The 25,000-nt window shown below is 51.6% G+C and overlaps 1 protein-coding gene across 1 annotated transcript in view; it reads left to right on the top strand.

Moving 5' to 3' along the window:
• Positions 1-25,000, top strand: part of myo5aa (myosin VAa) — a gene marked incomplete at both ends in the record, with an annotated part of 55,357 nt that overhangs the window by 24,594 nt on the left and 5,763 nt on the right. The window contains 24 exon segments of the mRNA XM_084437496.1: positions 1-28; positions 389-495; positions 975-1,240; positions 1,937-2,018; positions 2,235-2,375; positions 3,781-3,906; positions 6,384-6,467; positions 9,424-9,582; positions 9,933-10,030; positions 10,151-10,237; positions 11,120-11,228; positions 11,342-11,553; positions 12,237-12,393; positions 14,764-15,003; positions 15,451-15,699; positions 17,248-17,341; positions 18,228-18,373; positions 19,745-19,852; positions 19,975-20,109; positions 20,634-20,690; positions 20,802-21,029; positions 22,053-22,153; positions 24,087-24,167; positions 24,981-25,000. The exon segment at positions 1-28 is cut by the window's left edge and continues 80 nt beyond it; the exon segment at positions 24,981-25,000 is cut by the window's right edge and continues 179 nt beyond it. Coding sequence (XP_084293622.1) covers positions 1-28; positions 389-495; positions 975-1,240; positions 1,937-2,018; positions 2,235-2,375; positions 3,781-3,906; positions 6,384-6,467; positions 9,424-9,582; positions 9,933-10,030; positions 10,151-10,237; positions 11,120-11,228; positions 11,342-11,553; positions 12,237-12,393; positions 14,764-15,003; positions 15,451-15,699; positions 17,248-17,341; positions 18,228-18,373; positions 19,745-19,852; positions 19,975-20,109; positions 20,634-20,690; positions 20,802-21,029; positions 22,053-22,153; positions 24,087-24,167; positions 24,981-25,000 — 3,115 coding nt within the window.

Genomic DNA, 25,000 nt, shown 5'->3' with positions numbered 1-25,000 from the left:
GCCACCCGGCAGGCCTTCTCACTGCTGGGTAACGCACACACACACACACGCGCGCACACACACACACACACACACACACACTTACACACACACTCGCATGAACACAGACAGTCTGCTCTTTGCGCAAGTGGGGAGAGGAAAGGCCAGGGAAGATAACCCAGCAGTTAAATGTCATGTTGAATTGCCTCATGCTCTGCCAACAGCAATCTTTTTCTTTACCCGTTGCTGTTTTGGTTTTCTGGAGACAGGACGTTCCAAATCATTCATTTTCCCACAGTTCCACATGATTAGCTGGAGATTGAGGTGTGTGTGTGTGTGTGTGTGTGTGTGTGTGTGTGTGTGCGTTTGCGTGTGCGTGTGTGTGTGTGTCTCGTCTCCCTCCCTGCAGGCATCAATGAGTCGTATCAGAAGGGGCTGTTCCAGGTGCTGGCCGCCATCTTGCACCTTGGAAACGTAGAGGTCAAGGACAGAGACGCCGACAGCAGCGTCATACAGGTGAGGACACGCCCACTCTGCCCCCTGTCTGTCCCCGCCCACCCGAGGACACGCCCACTCTGCCCCCTGTTTGTCCCCGCCCACCCGAGGACACGCCCACTCTGCCCCCTGTCTGTCCCTGCCCACCAGGGGTAACGCCCACTCCTCCCCCTGTCTGACCCCGCCCACCCGAGGACACGCCCACTCCTCCCCCTGTCTGACCCCGCCCACCCGAGGACACGCCCACTCTGCCCCTGTCTGTCCCCGCCCACCAGAGGTAACGCCCACTCCTCCCCCTGTCTGTCCCCGCCCCCCCGAGGACTCGCCCACTCTGCTCTCCGTCCGTACCCCCACACCTGCACCCAATGATCCAATTATGTTGATTAACGATTTAATCCCACCCCTCATTCTCATCCTTCCTCTCTCTCTCCATCCCTCCCTCCCTCTCTCTCTCTCTCTCCATCTCATTCTCTTCCCCCCCCCCCCCCCCCCCCCCGCAGCCCAACAACAGCCACCTGACCACGTTCTGTGAGCTGGTGGGCGTGTCCTACCAGGACATGTCCCATTGGCTGTGCCACAAGAAGCTGAGGACGGCCACGGAGACGTACATCAAGACGGTGCCGCGGCTGCAGGCCACCAACGCCCGCGACGCTCTGGCCAAGCACATCTACGCCAAGCTCTTCAACTGGATCGTGGCGCACGTCAACAGGGCGCTCCACTCCACCCAGAAGCAGCACTCCTTCATAGGGGTGCTCGACATCTACGGGTGCGTGTTTCCCGAGCGGCGGTCCGGAGTCGGGCGCCGCGGAGGGGCGGAGCCGGACGCGTTAGCCTGCGTTTGAAATCCAGCTACGTTTGAATGTTTTCATCGGGAAGCGTATAGTCGGGACTGGAGGAAAAACTCAGAGAGAAAGTCTATAAATTGCATTGTGTGTGCCAGATGAGCTCGCTAGAGTGCAGGACTCGTTAGCAATACTTGAAAAGTGGAAATCTGCGGTCAGTGTCCAATCAGGGGCCAAATCAGCCTCTGCACAGCCCACTGTCTACGCGGGCCAATCGGCATCCAGTTGAAAATCCAAACGGATTCTCATTGGTGGCCACGAATATCGTAGCTTTTTCCCAGACGTTGTTCTGTCAGCACTCTGACCGTCCGTCTGTCCTCTGGACCCCACCCCTCCCCCCTCCTCCTCCTTCTCCCACTCCCTCCTCCCCCTCCCTCCTCCTTCCCCTCCCCCTCCTCCTCCTCCCCCTCCCTCCTCCTCCTCCTCCTCCCCCCCTCCCTCCTCCTCCTCCTCCTCCCTCCCCCCCTCCTCCTCGTCCTCCTCCTCCCTCCTCCTTCTCCCCCTCCTCCCTCCTCCTCCCCCCCTCCCCCTCCCTCCTCCTCCTCCTCCCCCTCCCCCTCCCTCCTCCTCCTCCCCCCCCTCCTCCTCCCTCCCCCTCCCTCCTCCTCCTCCCCCCCCAGGTTCGAGACGTTTGAAATCAACAGCTTTGAGCAGTTCTGTATCAACTACGCCAACGAGAAGCTGCAGCAGCAATTCAACATGGTGAGTAGCGTGTAGCCTGCGCTGCTATGGTTACGGAGGAGTATGTTAGCATTAGGACTAATCCCTGTGTGTGTGTGTGTGTGTGTGTGTGTGTGTGTGTGTGTGTGTGTGTGTGTGTGTGTGTGTGTGTGTGTGTGTGTGTGTGTGTGTGTGTGTGTGTGTGTGTGTGTGTGTGTGTGTGTGTGTGTGTGTGTGTGTGTGTGTGTGTGTGAGCAGCATGTGTTTAAGCTGGAGCAGGAAGAGTACATGAGGGAGCAGATTCCCTGGACTCTGATAGACTTCTATGACAACCAGCCCTGCATCAACCTGATAGAGGCCAAGATGGGGGTGCTGGACCTACTGGATGAGGAGTGCAAGGTAACACACATGCGCGCTTGCGCACACACACACACACACACAGAATACACTCAATTCCCACCTCATGCTATACTTATGTAAACCCAACAGAATGCTTGAACGTGGACTGTGTGTGTGTGTGTGTGTGTTTGTGTGCACCCAGAAGGGAGCGTGTGAGAGAGAGTGTGTTTGAGAGTGTGTGTGTGTGTGTGTGTGTGTGTGTGTGTGTGTGTGTGTGTGTGTGTGTGTGTGTGTGTGTGTGTGTGTGTGTGTGTGTGAGAGAGAGAGATCCAAGAAACTTCATTGTCCAACCAAGGTTGGAAAGGTGTTTTTGTTCTCATCCCGGCATACAATAAGAGAACATAAAAAGCAGCATTCTGACATTCCACTATAATACATAGACAGGGATACAGTACAGGTAGAAGCAAAGTACATTAGTCATTTAGCAGATACTCTATCTATCTAGCCTGGCTTCGCCAGACTCAATTCGCTAAAAATGCGAAGGGTCTAGAAACTCAGTTGCTTTCCGATTCCTAAGGGGCGTTACCAACGGGCGTAGATCAAAGTTCCTCTGGACGCAATTGGATAGACCTCCAACCAATCAGCGAAAATGCCTCTACGGCACTCCTTTGTTCCGTCATCTTATTAAACCCGGCCCATATTAGATAAACGGATGTGAGTGGCACAAACAAATCTGTATTCGAGTGGATTCTGTTGAATATCCAGACTGATCTGCGGAGTGAAATGGAATGTGAGCCCGCGAGATCAGGCTGGCGACGCTAGAACACTTTCATCCAACGCAACTTACAATAATTGCATTTAACATAGGAAGTCAGCGTACTACTACTCACCAGAACTCACAAGTGCATCTCCTTTCTAAACAGTGACTAAGATCATAATCTAGTGCTGAAGGCAAAGTGCAAGAGATGCAAAATAAAAAAAATATAATAGGTGCTTAAGAGGGAGGATCCTGGTAGTACGTGTTGAAGAGGTGAGCAGATACCTGTAGAGTGCATATCCATCTGTTACCCAGTGTTGCTGAGGAGGCTGATGGCTCTAGGGAGCAGCGCTGACCAGCGGGGAGCGTCCCTGACTGTGTGGAGAGCTGGTCAGGATCGTGGACTATAGCCAGAGCCTTTCAGCATCCAGCTGATGTGTATAGGACCTCCAGCTGCTTCTGCTGACAGCCTATCACCTTGTCAGCTGCATTGACTATCCTGGGAAATTTAGCCTTGCTCCTTGCAGTGAGATTTCCAAATCATACTATGATATCCTGGCTAACACCAAACCCCCCTCCTCCCCCTAAAAAAAGAAAGAATCAAAACAATCTCTGACTGGCTTTTTTCATATAGGAAATCAATGTTAATCCATGAAGCGTGCTCTAGCGTATCTTGTTGACCCGTGTCCTCTGTCCCGTCCGGTCCAGATGCCGAAGGGTTCTGACGACTCGTGGGCCCAGAAGCTGTACAACACCCACCTGAAGACCTGCAGCCTGTTTGAGAAGCCCCGCATGTCCAACCGGGCCTTCATCATCCAGCACTTCGCTGACAAGGTACGCTAAGCTAAGCTAACGGGACAAGGTACGCTAAGCTAAGCTAACGGGACAAGGTACGCTAAGCTAAGCTAACGGTCCCGCCTCCGATGGCGTCCCCTCCGTAGAGCAGTGGTCTGCCAGTGGTGAGACCAGTATAATACACAACCTGTTCTGGAAAAAAAAAAAAAAAGGTTCAACCAATAGAAATACAGTATTGCTCCGAATAGAACGCCGCCCTGATACAAACGCTGCTCTTGGGATGTTCGATCCAGTGTGTCTACTGTTACCTCACGCCAGCATTCCAGACACTCTAGAATTATTTTGCCGTTGGTCGTTTTTTCCCCCAAAATTAGTGCGCTCTGTTGTCCACCATACCCACAATAGTAGCTAGTTTGCTACCGTTAGCTAAACCAAGCTATCATTCACACGGGACTCGGCAAACAGACAATGTCCGGTAGCCGTGATGCTAATTTTCACTATGTTCTACTCTGTTCGCTTATGCATAAAACATTATCAATCGGAACAATAGTAGTTATTGCATGAATTGGTCTTCTGGTCGATCTAGCGGTCAGTAAAATCAACCAAATGCCAAGAGGTGGACATCATTGGATTCCTCTCGGCCTACAGGATCTAGCAATGTGCTTTTGAGCAGTTTGGAGTCAATTAGTGTCATAAGCGCAGAGAATAACCGCCGGTTCAAGCAAAATGCACATTTCCCCATTCATTCTGTCTGGCGCCTGGCCAGTGACTGATTGTGTGCTCCAACGGGTATCAGAACCTCTCTTGTTCTTGTGTTGTCTGTTCTACACCTGTTGTCCATGTGTGTTTGGTTTTGTCCCATCATGACAACCCTTCCCCTGAGCAGAAGGTAAACCCGGCATTCTCAATGCTGACCCACACCTCTCTACCCCCTTCTCCCTCCATCTCTTCATCTCTCTATTCCCTCCCTCCATCTCTTCTTCATCTCTCTATCTCTCTCTCCCTCAATCTCTTCTTTATCTCTCTATTCCCTCCCACCATCTCTTCTTGCTTCAGTGTTTCTTTCTCACCGCACACTTTTATTCTGTGTCGCCGGGGTCACAGCATTCTGATGTCCCAATGGAGAGGGGATGAGGGAGGAGGGATGAGGTGGAGTGGGATGAGGGAGGTGGGATGAGGGAGGTGGGATGAGGAGGAGTGGGATGAGGGAGGGTGGGATGAGGGAGGGTGGGATGAGGGAGGGTGGGATGAGGGAGGTGGGATGAGGAGGACTGGGATGAGGGAGATGGGATGAGGTGGAGTGGGATGAGGGAGGAAGGATGAGGGAGATGGGATGAGGGAGGTGGGATGAGGGAGGTGGGATGAGGGAGATGAGGGAGGTGGGATGAGAGAGATGGGATGAGGGAGATGGGATGAGGGAGGGTGGGATGAGGTGGAGTGGGATGAGGGTGAGGCTGGGCTAAGACAAAAATGTGTCCCTGGTCACTTGAGAGAGGGGACTTTATGGCCCAGTCAGAACTAGGGCTGCACGATTATGACAAAAGATAATAATTGCGATTATTTTCTTCAAAATGGTAATTGCGATTAATAATTGCGATTAATAATATTTATTAATATATAATAACCAAAATGCTCCCAAATCACAGACATTGATCCCTTTCTTGCTACTAACTCACTGACCTCGTTTTCGTTCATTTTGTCACTACTCACGGCTGCAGGTACTCTTGTGACACTGGTCTTGACCTACTGCTCTATCTGTCTTCTCAGTGAAATTGCTGCACTCAGCGCACTCAGCGGGAACGCATGTGATTGGTCAGACAGCGTAAGCGCCTGTGATTCGTCCGTGTAGTCCTAGCACACTCAATTCAAAGCAAAATTATTAATCACATTAATGATTAACATGGGATGAGGAGAGGTGGGATGAGGGATGGTGGGATGAGGGAGGAGGGATGAGGGAGGAAGGATGAGGGAGATGGGATGAGGAGAGGTGGGATGAGGGATGGTGGGATGAGGGAGATGGGATGAGGGAGGGTAGGATGAGGGAGGGTGGGATGACGGAGGGTGGGATGAGGTGGAGTGGGATGAGGGAGGAAGGATGAGGGTGAGGCTGGGCTAAGACAAAAATGTGTCACTGGAGGAGGGGAGTTTATGGCCCAGTCAGAACGACCCCCCCCCCCCCCCCCGCCCCGGTAACCCAATACTGAGGGTGTACCAAACGCATATCCGAATGTGTGTGAGTTTGTGCGTGCCGGTGTGTGTGTGTGTAATCTATGCAGCATGGTTTGTGGTGCGTGTGTGTGTGTGTGTGTGTGTGTGTGTGTGTGACATTTCTTGATGAGATGGCTGACCCAGTATTGCTCTGGCCTGTTTTAGACTAGTATCAAGTTGCTTATAGGGGGGAGGAAATCTGTCCCGTACCCCCTTACACTCTCAGGGGGCAGGCTGTTCTGATGATTAGCTTAAACGTGCGTGTGTGTGTGTGTGTGTGTGTGTGTGTGTGTGTGTGTGTGTCTCAGGTGGAGTACCAGTGTGAGGGTTTCCTGGAGAAGAACAAAGACACTGTGAACGAGGAGCAGATCCATGTTCTGAAGGCCAGCAAGGTGGGTCTCTCCCTCTCTCTCTCTCTTTCTCTTTCTCTCTCTCTTTCTCCCTCTCTCTCTCTCCCTCCCTCCCTCCCTCTCTCTCTCTCTCTCTCTCTCCCTCTCTCTCTCTCCCTCCCTCTCTCTCTCCCCCTCCCTCTCTCCCTCCCCCTCCACCTCTCTCTCTCACACACACACACACTGCCACTCTGTGATTAGCCTGGGTCATTGAAACCCCCACACACACTCCGGTAGCGTGGCCAATCAGAAGAGAGTAAAAGATACACTGTGACAGGAGAGAGCTCAAACAGGAAACCAGGTGGGACACTCTCTGGGACGGTCAGGGAGACAGCGTCCTCTGTTGTTCAGATGATGATGAAGATGATGATGATGGCGGTGGTGTCTTCAGTCGGCCCACTTTGACAGGGAAGAGAGAGAAGAGGTTTGTGTTTGTATCTCCTGCTCTGGGAGTCTCTGGGATGGATTCTACATGCTGATTCAGCAGAGTGCGCTCTGAACTGTCCCTGCTCCATCTAGAATTAGTGTGGATTTGTGGTCAGGATGTGATTCAATTAAGTGATTGGCTTAAACAAAGCAGCATTAAATCTTGTGCGGCAAAATGAGCTCATCCAATCACATGCTGCTTCACACACGCATACACGTACACACACACACACATACACGCACACACACATACACGCACACACACATACACGCACACTGGTAATGAATGAGTTGACCCCCAGGCAGGTCACAGTGCTACAGTATAATGCTAGTCCAGATGTTCACAGATGGCCTCCTGACTATTCTGTTCTAGACTCCTGCAGGCGCAGAATGGGGTAAGGGTTAAAACACAGTCTAGTCCAACCCCTAACAGCCCTCTAAACACACACACACACACACACACACACACACATGGAAAGAAGCTTCCATGGCAGCACAGTCTCTGTGTGTCAGCATGGAAACCAACCCGACTAACCATTGATAGGGTAGACATGATAATGGCTCCCTATTGGTTATCTAATGAAGCAAGGCCATGAAACCTTGCTAGCCATGCCCAAACACATCATTGTGTGTGTGTGTGTGTGTGCGCGCGTGTGCGTGTGTGTGTGCGCGCGCGCGCGCGCGGTCATGCATTTGTGCAGCCCAACACCTTCTCAACTACAACTCCCATCATGCACCACACCTCCATTAGACCATCTTAACCAAGCACTGGTAGTGTGCCACAGTAGCCATTTCTTCTCTCAGGTCAATCACAGTTTGCTATTATACCGTAGACCGGCTAATGTAACGATTTTGACTTTTGGTTTTCTTTTTTTGGTTCTTTCTTTTGTTCTTGTGTTGTCTGTTCTCCACCTGTTGTCTCCACCTGTTGTCCATGTGTGTTTGGTTTTGTCCCGTCATGACAACCCTTCCCCTGAGCAGAAGGTAAACCAGGCATTGTGACAATGCTGACCCACCCCTCTCTACCCCCTTCTCCCTCCATCTCTTCCCTTCTTCCTACCTTCGTTCTTTACGACCGCACTTTTATTCTGCGTCACTGGGTTCACTGCAGTCTGCTAGCACATGGGAGACGGGATGAGGGAGGGGGGATGAGGGAGGTGGGATGAGCGAGTTGGGGTGGATGTGGAGCACTGAAGGTGGAACACCCACGGGAAGGGATGAGGTTCGGGTGAAGAGATGGATGGATTAGATGACGTGTGTGTGTGTGTGTGTGTTAGATGAAGTGTGTGTGTGTGTTAGATGAAGTGTGTGTGTGTTAGATGAAGTGTGTGTTAGATGAAGTGTGTGTGTGTTAGATGAAGTGTGTGTGTGTGTGTGTGTGTGTGTGTATAGATATAGATATATATATATAGAGAGAGAGGGATATATATATGGATAGATATGTGTATATAGCTGATAGGTAGATATAGAGATAGACAGAGTTTTCAGAGTTCCAGCATGGCCTCGCTAAGTGACGCTGGAGAGAAGCAGCATGGCCGCATTCTGAACACATCTGAGGACCTCAGGCCCTACAGGTCGACCGCGCCGTCATATAACTGCTTCTATGGTCATCCTGCTTATATGGTCATCCTGTATGCCTGGAGGCATATGGTGCCAATGGTCAGATATATACATAATGTATGCAGTCACTGGACCGTCAGTGTAAGCTGTTTTGGATGAAAAGAGAAAACTGGAAATACACAGATTTTATGAGTAGCATACATTATTATATATTGTTTATAACCTGGATAACCACTTTAACCTCCTCAGTATAACCTTTCTACCGTTTGCGAAAGATTTTAACCATGCTACCATGCACACCTCGACTACGACTGTCTAACTATGCATCGCCTCAAACTAGATCAACAACACAACTTCGTCTCATCTTTGAAGGTGGTAATCCTATACTGCATGAGTAGCTAGTGAATATAACCTATATGGACTGTGTGCCTTCTCTGATTCTTATAAAGTTTTGCCAGATGCTTAGATTTTTTAAATCTCTCAAATACTTGTCACCAAAAAAACAGTTATACCCTTTTCATCACACTGACTGGGCCTAGATAATTTCTTCACAGCTCCAGCTGAAGTGATGGATTTGAATCAGGCTTGCTCCGTTCAGCGCGGCACCGTTGCGATTGGCTCATGAGTGTGGAAAGGGGTGTACCACAGTTTATTCACCAATCAGAACCATTTCCTCGCATCAATCCTCATTCGGCCCGTAGAGAGCTTCAGCCTCGGCTAGCTAAGAAACGCTTACGTTCTGTAGACTAGAATGACGAGACATGGAAAACCAAAGAAATGAAAGTTGCGCGACCTACTACACATTTAGCCTTTCTCCAACATGGTCTGTAGTCCCCTCATTCAGAGGTGCGCAGCGTCGTGCGCGACAGCCATTTTTATTTTTTGCGCTAGCTAGCGGCGCCCGGTAGCCCCGCGCCTCCGCCGTCGACGCCATCCCCGTACTGACCGCTGTTGTCCCGGCTGCTGTTCCCAGTTCGACCTGCTGGTGGAGCTGTTCCACGACGGCGAGAAGGCCACCAGCCCCACGGGTGCAGTGTCGTCCGGCGGACGCACGCGCCTCAGCGTCAAACCCGACAAGAGCCGGCAGGGCCAGGCTAGCAGCAAGGAGCACAAGAAGACCGTGGGTTGCCAGGTACGCTACGCCGCCGGGATCCCGGGGACTTTTCTGAGACTTCGAGGCTGTTTTATTTTTTTATTTTATTTTTTACACTTAATTTGTAACTTTTTTCACATAAAACATCAGTCATCTTCTTGATTTACAAATATACACAGAAAAATAATCCCATAAACAAAACAGAACCAGACTCAACATGACAAACAAGTCCGAAACATTAACGGCACACACACACAAAATTCGAGGCTGTTTTCTGGCGTTGAATCGGACTGATAGTACATGCAGGGATGACGTGACTTTGTGAGGATGATTGCTCTCTGTGCTCTGCCCTCATCCCTCTCCCCCTCCGTCCTCCTGTCCTCCCACAGTTCCGGAACTCTCTGGCGCTCCTGATGGAGACTCTGAACGCCACCACTCCCCACTACGTCCGCTGCATCAAACCCAACGACCTCAAGTTCCCCTTCACGTGAGTGTGATCGCCCCCCCCCCCCCTCCGGCACGTTCCCCCGTTGGCTCCCCCCCGGTGTGTTAACGTCGGACGGACGTTGTGTGTGTGTGTCGTGTGTGTGTGTGTGTGTGTGTTTAGGTTCGACCCCAAGCGAGCGGTGCAGCAGCTTAGAGCCTGCGGCGTCCTGGAGACCATCCGCATCTCGGCCGCGGGATACCCCTCCAGGTACACACACACACACACACACACACACACACACACACACACACACAGGATACCCCTCCAGGTACACACACACACACACACACACACACACACACACACACACACACAGGATACCCCTCCAGGTACACAAACACACACACACATACACACACAGGCTACCCCTCCAGGTACACACACACACACACACACACAGGATACCCCTACAGGTACACACACACACAGGCTACCCGTCCAGGTACAGTACACACACACACACACACACACACACACACAGGATACCCCTACAGGTACACACACACACAGGCTACCCATCCAGGTACAGTACACACACACACACACAGACACAGGCTACCCCTACAAGTACACACACACAGGCTACCCGTCCAGGTACAGTACACACACACACACACACACACACACACACACACAGGATACCCCTACAGGTACACACACACACAGGCTACCCGTCCAGGTACAGTACACACACACACACACACAGACACAGGCTACCCCTACAAGTACACACACACAGGCTACCCGTCCAGGTACAGTACACACACACACACACACACACACACACACAGGCTACCCCTCCAGGTCCACACACACACACACAGGCTACCTCTCCAGATCCACACACACACACACACACACACACACACACACACACACACCCACACAGGTTACCCCTCCAGATCCACACACACACACACACACACACACACAGACAGGCTACCCGTCCAGGTACACACACAGACACACACTCATACATACATACAGAAAAACCCAGTGTTGACCTCTTCCCGTGCATGTGTGTGTGTGTGTGTGTGTGTGTGTGTGGGCCTCTTCCCGTGCGTGTGTGTGTGTGTGTGTGTGTCTCAGGTGGACCTACCAGGAGTTCTTCAGCCGCTACCGGGTGCTGATGAAGCAGAAGGACGTCCTCCCAGACTGGAAGATGACCTGCAGGAACGTCCTGGAGAAGCTGGTGCAGGTGAGGGTCAAAGGTCAGGGGTCAGGGCTAAGAGACGGAGCAAGGCCAGGGTCATACACTCACCTCCTCCCCCCTCCTCCTCCTCCTCCTCCTCCTCCTCTCTCCTCCACCAGGACAAGGATAAGTACCAGTTCGGGAAGACGAAGATCTTCTTCCGGGCGGGCCAGGTGGCCTACCTGGAGAAGCTGAGGGCCGACAAGCTCCGCATCGCCTGCATACGCATTCAGAAGACCATCCGCTGCTGGCTGGCCCGCAAGAAGTACCTCCGCCAGCGGCACGCCGCCATCACCATCCAGAGGTTCACCCGCGGACACCAGGCCCGCTGGTGAGTGGACAGGACCCCCGGGGGCCAATCACATCAAAGATAGGAATACTAGAGAAACCAAACCATCTCTTTGAGATGGAAGATAATGATATCCCCTGGATACAAGTAAAGTAAGTAGGCCTTTTGAGAACCAGTGTTTCTCGGGCCTAGTGGCCCATAGGGGCAGGAGCCTATGTCCTGTTTGTGTAGCGTAAGGCAGCTTTGATGTACAAGTCCACCCCCTGGACATGACGCTAGTGGACACAAGGTCTGGGTCTTATTCGTGGGACAGACAGTAGAGAGGTTATAAGTGGAGACGTTTATGGATGGTAAATGGACTGCACTTATAGCGCTTTTCCACCTTAGTGGCACTTAAAGCGCTTTACAATGGCCTCTCATTCACCCATTCACACACACATTCACACACCAATGGCGGTAGCTGCCATGCAAGGTGCTAACCTGCTCATTGGGAGCAATTTGGGGTTAGATTTCTTGCTCAAGGACACTTCGACATGTGGACAGTCGGAGCTGGGATTCGAACCACTGACCCTTGGATCGCTGAACGACCCACTCTACCAACTGAGCTACAGCTGCCCAATGGAACTGCTACAGACATAATAACGTTCTCCTGTTACCTCCTCCACACCCCTCCCTTCCTCTCTCCTCCCTCCTCCTCTCCTCCCTCCTCCCCTCTCCTCCCCCAGCCTGGCCAAGTTCATGCGTCGCACCCGGGCGGCCATCGTGGTTCAGAAGTTCCAGCGGATGTACGTGGAGAGGAAGCGCTACAGGCAGAAGCAGGCCGCCGCCCTCGCCATGCAGACCATACTCAGAGCCTACATGGCCCGACAGAAGTACCGCGGGGTAGGACGACCGACCAACACACACACACACACACACACGCGCGCTAGACCTAGCAGACTTTCGTCCGGCTCAGAAGGCACGTCGGTCAGCGGGCAGCTCAGTCGAAAATAAACCGCAGTTTCATAGTCATCCCACGTATGATACTGAAGACAGCCGAGGCCGAGTCACACACACACACACACACACACACACACACACACACTGACACAAGATCGACCCGGTAAGGGTTAGTTACCTGTGGATATCCTTAGTTCGCTCTGTGCGCTGATCTGACCTGAGGTCAGCCTACATACCGCAGACGTGTAGCGGTTGGTGATATAAGAGCTGGATAGGACTGGAACAGACACTTGTGTTCGTCCGCATGGGTTGAGTCGGTGTTGGTGTTGAGTTGGTGTTGGTGTCGTGATTTGGCTGCGGCGTTCGGGACTCGCCCCGCTGACGGACACACACAGCTGCTCTTTGAACACTGGCTCTGCTCCCTGCCAACCTATCGCTGTCTCTCTCTCCCTCTCTCTCACTCTCTCTCCCTCTCTCTCTCACTGTCTCTCTCTCACTCTCCCTCTCTCACTGTCTCTCACTGTCTCTCTCTCACTCCCTCACTCTCTCTCCCTGTCTCTCTCTCACTCTCTCTCTCTCTCTCTCTCTCTCTCTCTCTCTCTCTCTCTCTCTCTCTCTCACTCACTCACTCACTCACTCTCCCTCTCTCACTCTCTCTCCCTCTCTCTCTCTCTCTCACTGTCTCTCCTTGTCTCTCTTTCTTTCTCTCTCCCTGTCTCTCTCTCAATGTTGTGTTTCGAGTCATAATCAGTCGGTTAGAGCAGTGGTGATTTTAGCATGGCATTTCTGGAGGGGCAGTTTTATATTATGTCATCATCACAAGAACTAAAGGTAGCCAATTAGTCTACGGTAGGTACATCAGAGCAGAGGCTACAACACACAAAGTTAACGACACATTAACACACGCAGAGTAGGCTAATTAGTTCAGTTATTATTATTATTTCCAGTTTCTCTTCAAGTTTCAAAGAACTAAACCGCACATTCAACAAATAATCTACACTATTCATTGTTGCACCTGAAAACACTTTTAATCTCTACAAAACTTTAGCTAGCAGCATTGGCTAACGTAGATCGACATCGACAATGACCCAGTAGTTCAACTTTGATCAACGTTGTTTTATTATTCCCTGGCTAAACCTGTTGCCAGGTAGATTTCGTAGGGGCAGAGACTTTTCTGCCCCTCCACCCAATAAAATCTGTGTGATATTTTTTCACATTACTCCCAACCATGCTCACATTGTCGCTATAGCAACAGTAGGGGAGAACACTTCGGTGCCCCTCTGCCGAGTCAGAGCAGTCTGTGACACACTCATACAAAGGGAATTACTGCAAAACAGCACTATACATAGTGTCAGTCAGGTTTATAATATTTATACATGCTATTTTCACCACTGAATCACTATTCTGTATTAATTATAAAATAGATTTTTCCGAAACACAGTTGTAGGCTAAGATGCATCTTGCACAACAGCGCCACCTGGTGGGGCACTGCCCCACCTGCTCCTAATGTAAAATCGCCACTGGGTTAGAGTAAAGGAACATATCCCATATTTAACCAAAGCCTGTTGTCAGTATGCAGCCCAAGGTGAAGGTGTTCAGATTCCATACAGGCAGATCGATATCTCTCTCTCCCCCGGCTGTGGAGACGTTGCCTCCAACATTGACTTTGTTTGTTTGTTCGTTCGTCTGTCCAGTTTCGCGTTCAGGCGTGACCGCTCCCAATAAGTGGCCACACCTCGCCTGTGCTTCATTGCCCTCTTTGAAAGGAGCATTTTTCAAGATGGAGGGATGTTTGTTGAGAGGCCGACCCAGTCACCCTCTCTCTCTCTCTCTCTCTCTCTCTCTCTCTCTCTCTCTCTCCCTCTCTCTCTCTCTCTCTCTCTCCCTCTCTCTCTCCCTCTCTCTCTCTCTCCCTCTCTCTCTCACACTCTCTCTCTCTCCCTCTCTCTCTCACACCCTCTCTCTCTCCCTCTCTATCACACTCTCTCTCCCTCCCTCCCTCCCTCTCTCTCTCTCTCTCTCTCTCTCCCTCTCTCTCTCTCCCTCTCTCTCTCACACTCTCTCTCTCTCCCTCTCTCTCTCCCTCTCTCTCTCACACTCTCTCTCTCTCCCTCTCACACTCTCTCTCTCTCACACTCTCTCTCTCTCCCTCTCTCTCACACTCTCTCCCTCTCTCTCTCCCTCTCTCTCTCGCTCTCTCTCTCTCCCTCTCTCTCCCTCTCTCTCTCACACTCTCTCTCCCTCTCTCTCACACTCTCTCTCTCTCCCTCTCTCTCTCCCTCTCTCTCTCTCTCTCTCTCTCTCCGTGTCCAGCTGCTGCGGGAGCACAAGGCCGTGTTCATCCAGAAGCACGTGCGTGGCTGGCTGGCCCGTCAGCGGTACAAGCGCTCGCTGCGCGCCCTGGTCTACCTGCAGTGCTGCCTGCGGCGCATGAGGGCCAAGCGCGAGCTGAAGAAGCTGAAGATCGAGGCGCGATCGGTGGAGCACTTCAAGAAGCTCAACATCGGCATGGAGAACAAGATCATGCAGCTGCAGAGGAAGGTGGACGAACAGGTGGGACGCCCCCCCCCCCCCCCAACACCCCCCCTCCTCCTCCTCGTCCTCATCAATCAATCAATCAAAGCTTTATTTGTGTAGCGCATTTCATACCCAGAGGCAACACAATGCGCTTTACAGAGAACAAGGGAGGTGGGCAGAGGTCCCACCCCTACATATTCCAGAGGGAAGGAAAAAAAAATAGTATCGCCCGGGGGCCAGAAAAGTGAGCTGTAAAATGTCTTCCCTGACCCCTCGGCGCGTTCACGGCTCTGTGGTCTACCTGCCCGATTAAAACTCATTTTATACGGTCTACATACAGTCTACATCCAGTCTACAGAGCGTAGGCTCACTTCATAGGACAACTCAGCGACTGTGTTCCAAAAGAACATGTTCCTGTTCTCTTCTCTCCCTCTTTTCTCCTCCTCCTCCTCCTCATCTCTCTCTCTCTCTCTCTCCCCCCAGAACAAAGACAACCGTCTGCTGAGCGAGCGTCTGAGTGGCTTGGAGATCTCCCACGCGGCGGAGAGCGAGCGTCTGCGTGCGGAGCTGGGCCGGCTGCGCAGCGCGGAGGAGGACGCCAGGAACAACGCGGGCCGCGTGGCCTCGCTCCTGGAGGAGCTGGAGCGGCTGAAGAAGGAGCTGCAGACCACGCGGAGGGAGAAGAAGACCATCGAGGACTGGGCCGAGAACTACCGGGACGAGATGGAGCAGGTGGGTCCTCCTGTTCCCCCTCCTCTGCTCCGCTCTGCTGACTCCGCCCCTCGCTCCCCCTCGCCTCCCCTCCCCTGACTCCACCCCTCCCCTCCTCTGACTCCGCCCCTCCCTCCCCTTGACACTACCCCTCCCCTGACTCCACCCCTCCCCTGACTCCACCCCTCCCTCCCTTGACTCCACCCCTCCCCTAACTCCACCCCTCCCCTGACTCCATTCCTCCCCTCCCTTGACTCCGCCCCTCCTCTCCCCTGACTCCACCCCTCCCCTGACTCCGCCCCTCCCCTCCCCTGACTCCGCCCCTCCCCTGACTCCGCCCCTCCCCTGACTCCTCCCCTCCCCTGACTCCGCCCCTCTGCGCTCTCTCCTCATCTCCTCCCTCCCCCTACCTAGTTCTGCAGGAGTAGATGAGACACTTCTAGTGAGACTACTGAATCCCAGTGAGAGCTTTCCCATAGTGGCCCTGTCAGGCCAAAATGTGTCCGGGTGACGTAATTGAGCTGGTTTATACAATTCAGTTGACTAAAGTGAGTAAAATGGCTGTATTTCTCTGCTAGCTATCTTGTTATTGATCTCAAATATTGGACGTTTCTAATGTATTTGTAATAAAATATGAAAAGAAATCCTCGGACTAGCACTAGCTAACGTCTTATTTAGCTAGCTAGTTTGAATATAACTGAATTTAAATACTACACTTATAAAGTGTTAGCTTTAAAATTAGCTTGTTTGTTCAATCATGTTTTAACTAAGATATCTCTGAGAAAAATATTTTTTACAAGGACAGATTTATTTATAGTCAACAGCGACCGCAGGAGCTCCATTAGCAACTCGGGAATGCGAGGAATGCGATCGCGTCATGCGTTTCCACAGCAACGATAAGCAATTACGTCACCCGGACACATTTTGTCCCCCGGACACATTTTGGCCTGACAGCCCCCGTAGAGACAGAGGAGAATATCAATGGAGGCTTGTTGCTGAGGACACAGTATATGTGGTGATTTAGGACCCATGGGAGTCGCTGGAGGATGGGTGCATGGCGGGCTGAGAGGTCATGACCCTGTGTCAGGTGAGCGCAGGTAGACAAGCGATCACTAGAGATGTGTGTGTGTGTGTGTGTGTGTGTGTGTGTGTGTGTGTGTGTGTGTGAGTTTGTGCTTGAGAGGGACATAGAGGTGAGGTAGACTAGTGATTGCTAGCAGTGTGTGTGTGTGTGTGTGTGTGTGTGTGTGTGTGTGTGTGTGTGTGTGTGTGTGTGTGTGTGTGTGTGTGTGTGTGTGTGTGTCTGAGTGTGTGTGTGTGTGTGTTTGGGCTTGAGAGTGATAGAAATGAGGTAGAATAGTAGTGACAGTTCAGGTCAGTCATCCTGTAGTTTTGTGAAAATCAGTCAACAAAATTCAATGTTTTTATTGTTTCCAAATCCAAAATGCTGAGAAGCGCACATCTTTGGGTAGATGCAACTCAAGCAACTTTTTTGTGTACGTGTGCGTCCTGTGCGCGCTGGTGCGTGTGTGTGTGTGTGTGTGTGTGTGTGTGTGTGTGTGTGTGTAGATGGTAGCAGAGCTGAAATCACAGAATGGACTGCTGAAGAGCGAGAAGGACGAGCTGAACAGACTGATCAAGGAGCAGGGTCAGCAGATGACCGGTACGACACCCTATACACCAATCACATCGCCTGTTACATACAGCACTGCCCCTCTGACCAATCACATCGCCTGTTACATACAGCACTGCCCCTCTGACCAATCACATCGCCTGTTACATAAAGCACTGCCCCTCTGACCAATCACATCGCCTGTTACATACAGCACTGCCCCTCTGACCAATCACATCAGCTGTTACATACAGCACTGCCCCTCTGACCAATCACATTGGCTGTTACATACAGCACTGCCCCTCTGACCAATCACATTGGCTGTTACATACAGCACTGCCCCTCTGACCAATCACATTGGCTGTCCCATACAGCACTGCCCCTCTGACCAATCACATCGGTTGTTACATACAGCACCACCCCTCTGACCAATCACATTGGCAGTTACATACAGCACTGCCCCTCTGACCAATCACATTGGCTGTTACATACAGCACTGCCCCTCTGACCAATCACATCGGCTGTTACATACAGCACTGCCCCTCTGACCAATCACATCGGCTGTTACATACAGCACTGCCCCTCTGACCAATCACATTGGCAGTTACATACAGCACCACCCCTCTGACCAATCACATCGGCTGTCACATACAGCACCACCCCTCTGACCAATCACATCACCCAACACAGAAGACTCACCACTGGCTAACCAGAAAACATTGCATTCACATCCTTATTGTAAAGTCAAGCTGCACATGTGTGTATTGAACCTCAATCAATGTCCCTCACAACTTACCTTTCTTTCCTACCTTCTCTCCTTCCTTTTGCTCTCTCTCCCTCTCTCTCTCCCTCCCTCTCTCCCTCCCTCTCTCTCCCTCTCCCCCTCTCTCTCTCCCTCCCTCCCCTCTCTCCCTCCCCCTCTCTCTCTCCCTCTCAGAGAAAATGGCTCGTGCTCTAGCGGAGGAGACTCAGCAGCTGGAGAACGACCTGAACGAGGAACGTTCTCGCTACCAGAACCTCCTGACGGAACACCGGCGCATGGAGGAGAAATACGACGACCTGAAGGAGGAGATCACCCTCTCTGTGGTCAGACACTGCACACACACACACACTAATACACACACACTAATACACACCTGTTCAGAGATACACTCTCAAGACACACACACACACACTAATACACACACACACACTCAGACATACACACACACACACACACACACACACTCAGACATACACACACAGATAAACACACCTACTCGCCTACTTGCCATCAGCACTAGATTATTCTCTTACGGACAAATCTACAAAAGAATTGTGCAGCTTTTGCAGCAGCAAAACCCGTGCAAATGAGACCAAAAAATAGCATCCAATCCACAAAGCACACGCATAGGGGGAAAGCATTTGCAAACAGCACCGATGAGCAAGTAGCTCCACGGCTGCGCCAGGCTCATTTGAATGTATGTAAATTAGGTACTTCCATGCAAAATTGCCCCAAGTAAGCCTTGCGTCTGATCCACAAAGATCGTGAGCTAACTGACACACGGTTAGAGAGGTGCAAATACCGCTATTGAAAAGCTGGTATTAACTGCAGCAGTCAGCACGCACTCTCTCCCTCTGTCTCTCCTCAGAAGTTGAGGTTTGAATGATATTGAATTGATATTGGATGATATTAAGGCTGAAACATATATAGAGGGGGATTTAAAAATAAGTTCAGCCAGCTGCGATGCACAGAAACAAACAGAACTGATATTTTCTGCAAAAAAGTGCGGTCTGTCGTTTTCATTATGATCCAATCTGTGTCCTGAAATATGGAGAAAAGCTTGAAACACTGAGGAAAGATCCGACTATATCCAAGATCTTGTATCTATATACAAGAACAAACTGCATTCAGCTGTGCAACACATACAGGTCCGGCCCCAGGATGCAATGACTGAGGGTGCTAACAAAAATAGTGAGAGGGGTTTTTGCTTTTACTATCGTAAAGCAATAGATTATCATCATGCTATGAACACGAACATGGCTAATTTCAATCATGGGCTCAAATTGCACACAGTTGGCAAATTTGAGCAAAATCTTTTGTGAATATCGTGCTAAACTGGAGCAGATTGCCGTTGCAATTGCTGTGCAAAATATCGAGCTATTAGCGGGAGCAATCCATTCTTAGTGGATTTGGGCCTTAGTCACTTGTTATAGAAAGGACAGGCACTTGTGAGTTCTGGTTAGTAGTTTTCCTATGTTAAGTGCAATTATTGTAAGTCGCTTTGGATAAAAGCATCAGCTAAATGACTGTAATGTACTCAGATGTCATACACACTCAGAAATACTGTACGCACTCAGAGACACACTGACATAATCAGAGACATACACACACACTCAGACGGTGAGCAATTAAGATTATGGAATGGGGTGTGTTTGTGTCATTAACGGTCCGTCACCCTCTACCCTCCCCAGGTCCCCAAGCCTGGCCACAGGAGAACAGACTCCACCCACAGCAGCAACGAATCAGAGTACACCTACAACTCAGAGTTCGCCGAATCAGAAGACTCCCGCGCCGCCGAGGTGAGGGGCAGAGAGGCTAGCGGCTTAAAATAGAAATAGAACAACATATAAAATGTGTGCATGTTTGTAATATCAAAACGGTGATTAGCGTGTCACCATGACACCGTTTCCTGTCCTGGCAGGATGTGACCCGTGGCCTGGACACGTCTCTGACTCTGAAGCTGCAGAAACGCTTGACGGAGCTGGAGCAGGAAAAACAGTCGCTACGCAACGAGCTGGAAAACAAAGAGGACCAGTTCCAGCGGGCTAGAGCCCGGGTACGACTCTGATACTACGAAAATACTACTAAAATACTACTACAATACTATGAGCTAGAGCCCGGGTACGACTCTGATACTACGAAAATACTACTAAAATACTTCTACAATACTATGGGCTAGGGCCCGGGTACGACTCTGATACTACGAAAATACTACTAAAATACTTTGGGCTAGGGCCCGGGTACGACTCTGATACTACGAAAATACTACTAAGATACTATGGGCTAGAGCCCGGGTACAACTCTGATACTGCGAAAATACTATGGGCTACCTGTAGAGCCTGGGTACAACTCTACTACTACTAAAACTACTACTAAAAAAATTCTACTAAAATACTATGGGCTAGGGCCCAGGTACCACTCTGATACTGCTAAAATATCATGGGATAGGGCTTGGGTACGACTCTAATACTACCAAAATACCACGGGCTAGAGCCCAGGTACAACTCCCAATGCTATTAAAATACTATCGAAGTCTAATACATGTCTAGTTATTCTTTATGTAACATAACTCTCCCTCAGGATGATGAAGAGCATAAGAAGGCCCGCGGAGCAGAGCTGGAGTACGAGTCTCTCAAGGTGAGGAGCAAAGCTGTACCCCGGGCTTCTGTCAGAAGCCTCGTCTACAGGCACCAAGGGCCCCCTTCTGACGGCTGCCATGTTTTTTTTCCGCCCCCCCCCCCCCCACAGCGCCAGGAGCTGGAGTCCGAGAACAAGAAGCTGAAGCACAACCTGACCGACATGAGGCGGAGCCTGCTGGGTAATGTAGGCGCAGGGGCCGGCGCTCCGGGCTCCCCGGCCTACAAGGTGCTCCTGGACCAGCTCAACGGCGCCTGCGAGGAGCTGGATGTGCGCAAGGAGGAGGTGCTGATCCTGCGCTCGCAGCTGGTCAGCCAGAAGGAGGCCATGCAGCACAAGGTAGGGGTCGGCTGGGGGTCACCGACCGTCCGGAAGCTTCCGTATGGGGCTGGTCAGTGGGGGCCAGGGTGTGTGTGTTAACATGAAAGGATCTGATCTGACTACTACCAGTGTTTCTAACTCTTCCGTCTCTCCCCCCCACACACGCCCCCCCCCCTCCCCTCAGGATGAGAAGGTACAGAGAGCGTGTAGCTGCATGTTCTAGACACAACCACCTCATGTTCACGCTGAACCATTCCACCATGTCTAACCAGTAGTATACGAGTCTAACATTTTCATTTCATTTCAAACCTTTATTCTAACATTTCATTTCAAACCTTTATTCATACTCGTAAACAGGGGTGAAAATTAACCTTTTGGCTCGCGGTGAGTCACCTGCCAAGGGGACTGTAGATGAAAAAATCTACCGGCCAAGTATATATTATCTTTCAGATAGCCTTCCGAAATCTAGTCGCCAACTGGAAATTTGACCTGCATTTGGCCGGTTAAATGTTAATTTTCAGCCCTGCTCGTAAAGCACCGAGGTTTCCCTCATTTACAACAGGACCCCGACTAGAGTCTGCTTGGTTACATTCGCCTGTCACTACCGACACATGCTGTCCGCTGCTTGCAAGTACCGCTGTTAGTTCGCCCAGTAGGAGCTGTCAGCGCTAGGATAGTTAAACATCCATGACGGAGATGTGTGTGTGTTTGTGTAATGTCCCATGGTGACATTATAGGGCACCGCTGCATCACATTAGCACCCCCTCAACACCGTGACCTTCTGTAGACACATGCCCATATCAGTGTCAACTGTCGGAGCTATGATTGTAAAACAGCTACACATGCTCACTGGTGTGTGTGTGTGTGTGTGTGTGTGTGTGTGTGTGTGTGTGTGTGTGTGTGTGTGTGTGTGTGTGTGTGTGTGTGTGTGTGTGTGTGTGTGTGTGTGTGTGTGTGTGTGTGTGTGTGTGTGTGTGTGTGTGTGTGTGTGTGTGTGTGTGTGTGTGTGTGTGTGTGTGTGTGTGTGTGTGTGTGTCTCAGGAGACCATGACTGAGCCTATGCACCATGTCGAGGACGTTTCCAAGATGAAGGACTCTGGTGAAATTAAACAGGCTTACATCGGCCTCAAGGACACCAACAGGTACACTCTCTCTCTCTCTCTCTCTCTCTCTCTCTCTCTCTCTCTCTCTCTCTCTCCATCCTGTCTTCCTCCTCCTCCCTCTCTCTCTTCCTCCTCTTCTGTCTTCCTTGACCCCTGTCCCGCTCTCCTCAGAGCGCAACCAGGCGCTCGTTACAGTTCAGACCACCCGTGTGTGTGTGTGTGTGTGTGTGTGTGTGTGCGTGCGTGTGTGCGTGTGTGTGTGTGTGTGTGTGTGCGTGTGTGTGTGCGTGCGTGCGTGTAAGAGCTGTGAGTGTGTGTGTGTGTGTGAACCGCTCTTTCTCTCTGTTTTGTGCAGATCCCCCAGGTTCTTGCGTAAGCCGCTGGAAGCCAATGAGCTCCTGAGTAGGCTCAGGTAACCAATCAGGTGTGGCCTATGCATCATGAGGCGGAGCATGCATGGCCATGCTAAACCAATTGGAAAAGGGATACCAAAGGCTGATATAGGCGATATGGCTTAATAGGGAAGGCTAAGCTAGGTTAGCCTGTGTAGCAACAGCCATCTTACCACCATGGTGATGAAGCTAAGCTAGGTTAGCCTGTGTAGCAACGGGCATCTAACCAGCATGGTGATGAAGCTAAGCTAGGTTAGCCTGTGTAGCAACGGGCATCTAACCAGCATGGTGATGAAGCTAAGCTAGGTTAGCCTGTGTAGCAACGGCCATCTAACCAGCATGCCGATGAAGCTAAGCTAGGTTAGCCTGCTCTAACGGCATGGGGATTGACCCACCAGCTCCAGGGGGACTGTAACAGACCCAGTGTTCATCTGAAATACAGGGTGTCTGTGAGATCGCGTCTGAGATCAATTCCGAACAAATGTGGCGAAGATTTTAAAATGAACGGTTGACATTTTATCAGCATAGTAGCTTGAGGTGTCGTGGCTCTGTCAGGGTGGGCTGCTAGGCGTTTGGGTAATGAGCCAGTTGCTGGAGCCAGTGGAAGAGTTAAACAGCCTCGCAGCATGGCAACAGCATGGAATGGCTCTCTTAGTGGCACAGGAAGTGATGTAGATGGTTTGGGGAGGGGGGGGGGGGGGCGGGTGTAGGAGGCCTAGCTAACAGCCCTATGGAATGACCTGGCATGACCCCTGCATGGATCACCTGTTCGTGGCATTCATTTGTTTTTCTACTTTGACCGCCGCCCTCGTGATTTTATGTGACCCTCTTTTCTGTTCCCTCCTCATGTCAGTGTTGTGGACTCATCTCTCTGTCACGCCACAGTCACAGAGCTTTCCGCATTTGAAACACACACACACTGATATCGAAGCAGGCCGGTACGTCAGTTAGTTACACTTGAGCAATAAGACACGAGAGGGAGTGCTTCACTGTGGTTTATTGGCACGGCTGTGGTGCAGCCGCAGGCACAACGCGAAGCGGACCACAGACGTGCCAATAAACCACAGTAAAGCACGACCTTGAGTGTCTTATTGCTTTTATACAACAGCACTGCACTGTTGGTAATTTTATTTTGGAAAAGACGGGTTTATAGTGTTCAGTCTTGCTTAAATATTTTGTTTCAGACCTCCACGATACGACAGCTAGTTCCGACGAGCGATAGGGAGTAGGAATACATTTGGTGATTAACCCAGTGCCATTATAGGCCTTAAAGGCACTGCTTGGAATCCGTCTTAGCCAATCACAATGCGCGGTCGGAACTAGCTGTTGTATAAATGCACACAATGCACACACACGTACACAACGCACACACACACATACGTTCACACGCGCGCACATTCTTCTTTGATTTAGAGTCCTTGCTTAGCTTACGTGTCACACAGCATTTCAAGTATGTTGTCTATCCTCTCTCCTCACACACACTCACACTCCCCTCTCGTACCCCCCCCCCCAATCACACCCCGCCCCCTCTTCACGTTGCTGGTTGTGTTGTGTCCCTGTCTGCCCTGTGTGTCGCTCAGATCGCCCACGCCAGACTTCCATAGGCTGAATGAGGACGGCGAGCTGTGGCTGGTTTATGAGGGGTTAAAGGAGACCAACAGGTTAACCGCGCCCCCCGAGGCGTCTTGCCAGTGTGTGTGTGTGTGTGTGCGAGCGCATGTGGATGCCGGTGTGAAGGGACGACATGGCGCCACGTTCCTTCCCTCCATCCCTCCTCTCTTTCTCAGCTCCCTCCCTCTTATCTCTCGCTTCCTATTGGTTGATCAGAGGCCGTTAACCCCCCTCCCGAGTGTTGTGGTGCGACCGACCGTGTTGCACCTTGTCCTAAATCCTCGCACCCTTTCCTACTGTACTAACCGGCTCCAGGTTTTGCCGCGGCGCTCGAAGCGCGGCACCCTAAGTAGAACGAATCCCATCGGTGTGGCGCTTCGCTCTGGCGCTCTCCCCCCGCGGCGAGCGCGGGCCGCCGGCGTCTCTCCTCTCTGCCTCGGGACGCTGCCCCACCGCCCTCCCGCCTCCCCCCGGGGGTGTGACGGCGTCGGCTCGGACCGGACCGGACCTCCCGAGTCACAGAGGAGAGGGGGGAGGGGAGGGAGGGTGGGGAGCTCTCCCCCGGGGATGGAGGTCTTCCCGGCTGGGCTGCGTGTCGCCAGATGGGGGGCGCTCGCTTGCCCACCCCCCCCCCCTCCCCCCCCGAGAGCGGAGGACTGCGGCGGCGAGGTGGTCCCGCCTTGACCCTCCCGGCCCAGCGAAACGCCTCCCACCCTCCTCCTCTGGGCGTGCTTCTGACTAGTCTCCCTCCTCTCTCTCTCTCTCTCTCTCATCCCCTCATACTTCCTCCCTCCTTCTTCTTTCGCCCCCTTCTCTTGCTCACACGCTCATCCGGACGCACGCTCCCCCCCCCCCCCCCTCAGGTTGCTGGAGTCCCAGCTGC

The sequence above is a fragment of the Borostomias antarcticus genome, assembly GCF_949987555.1.
Source record: "Borostomias antarcticus genome assembly, chromosome: 4".
Classification (NCBI taxonomy): domain Eukaryota; kingdom Metazoa; phylum Chordata; class Actinopteri; order Stomiiformes; family Stomiidae; genus Borostomias; species Borostomias antarcticus.
Note: the sequence above shows the minus strand (reverse complement) of the source record. Positions and strands in the feature narration are given on the sequence as shown.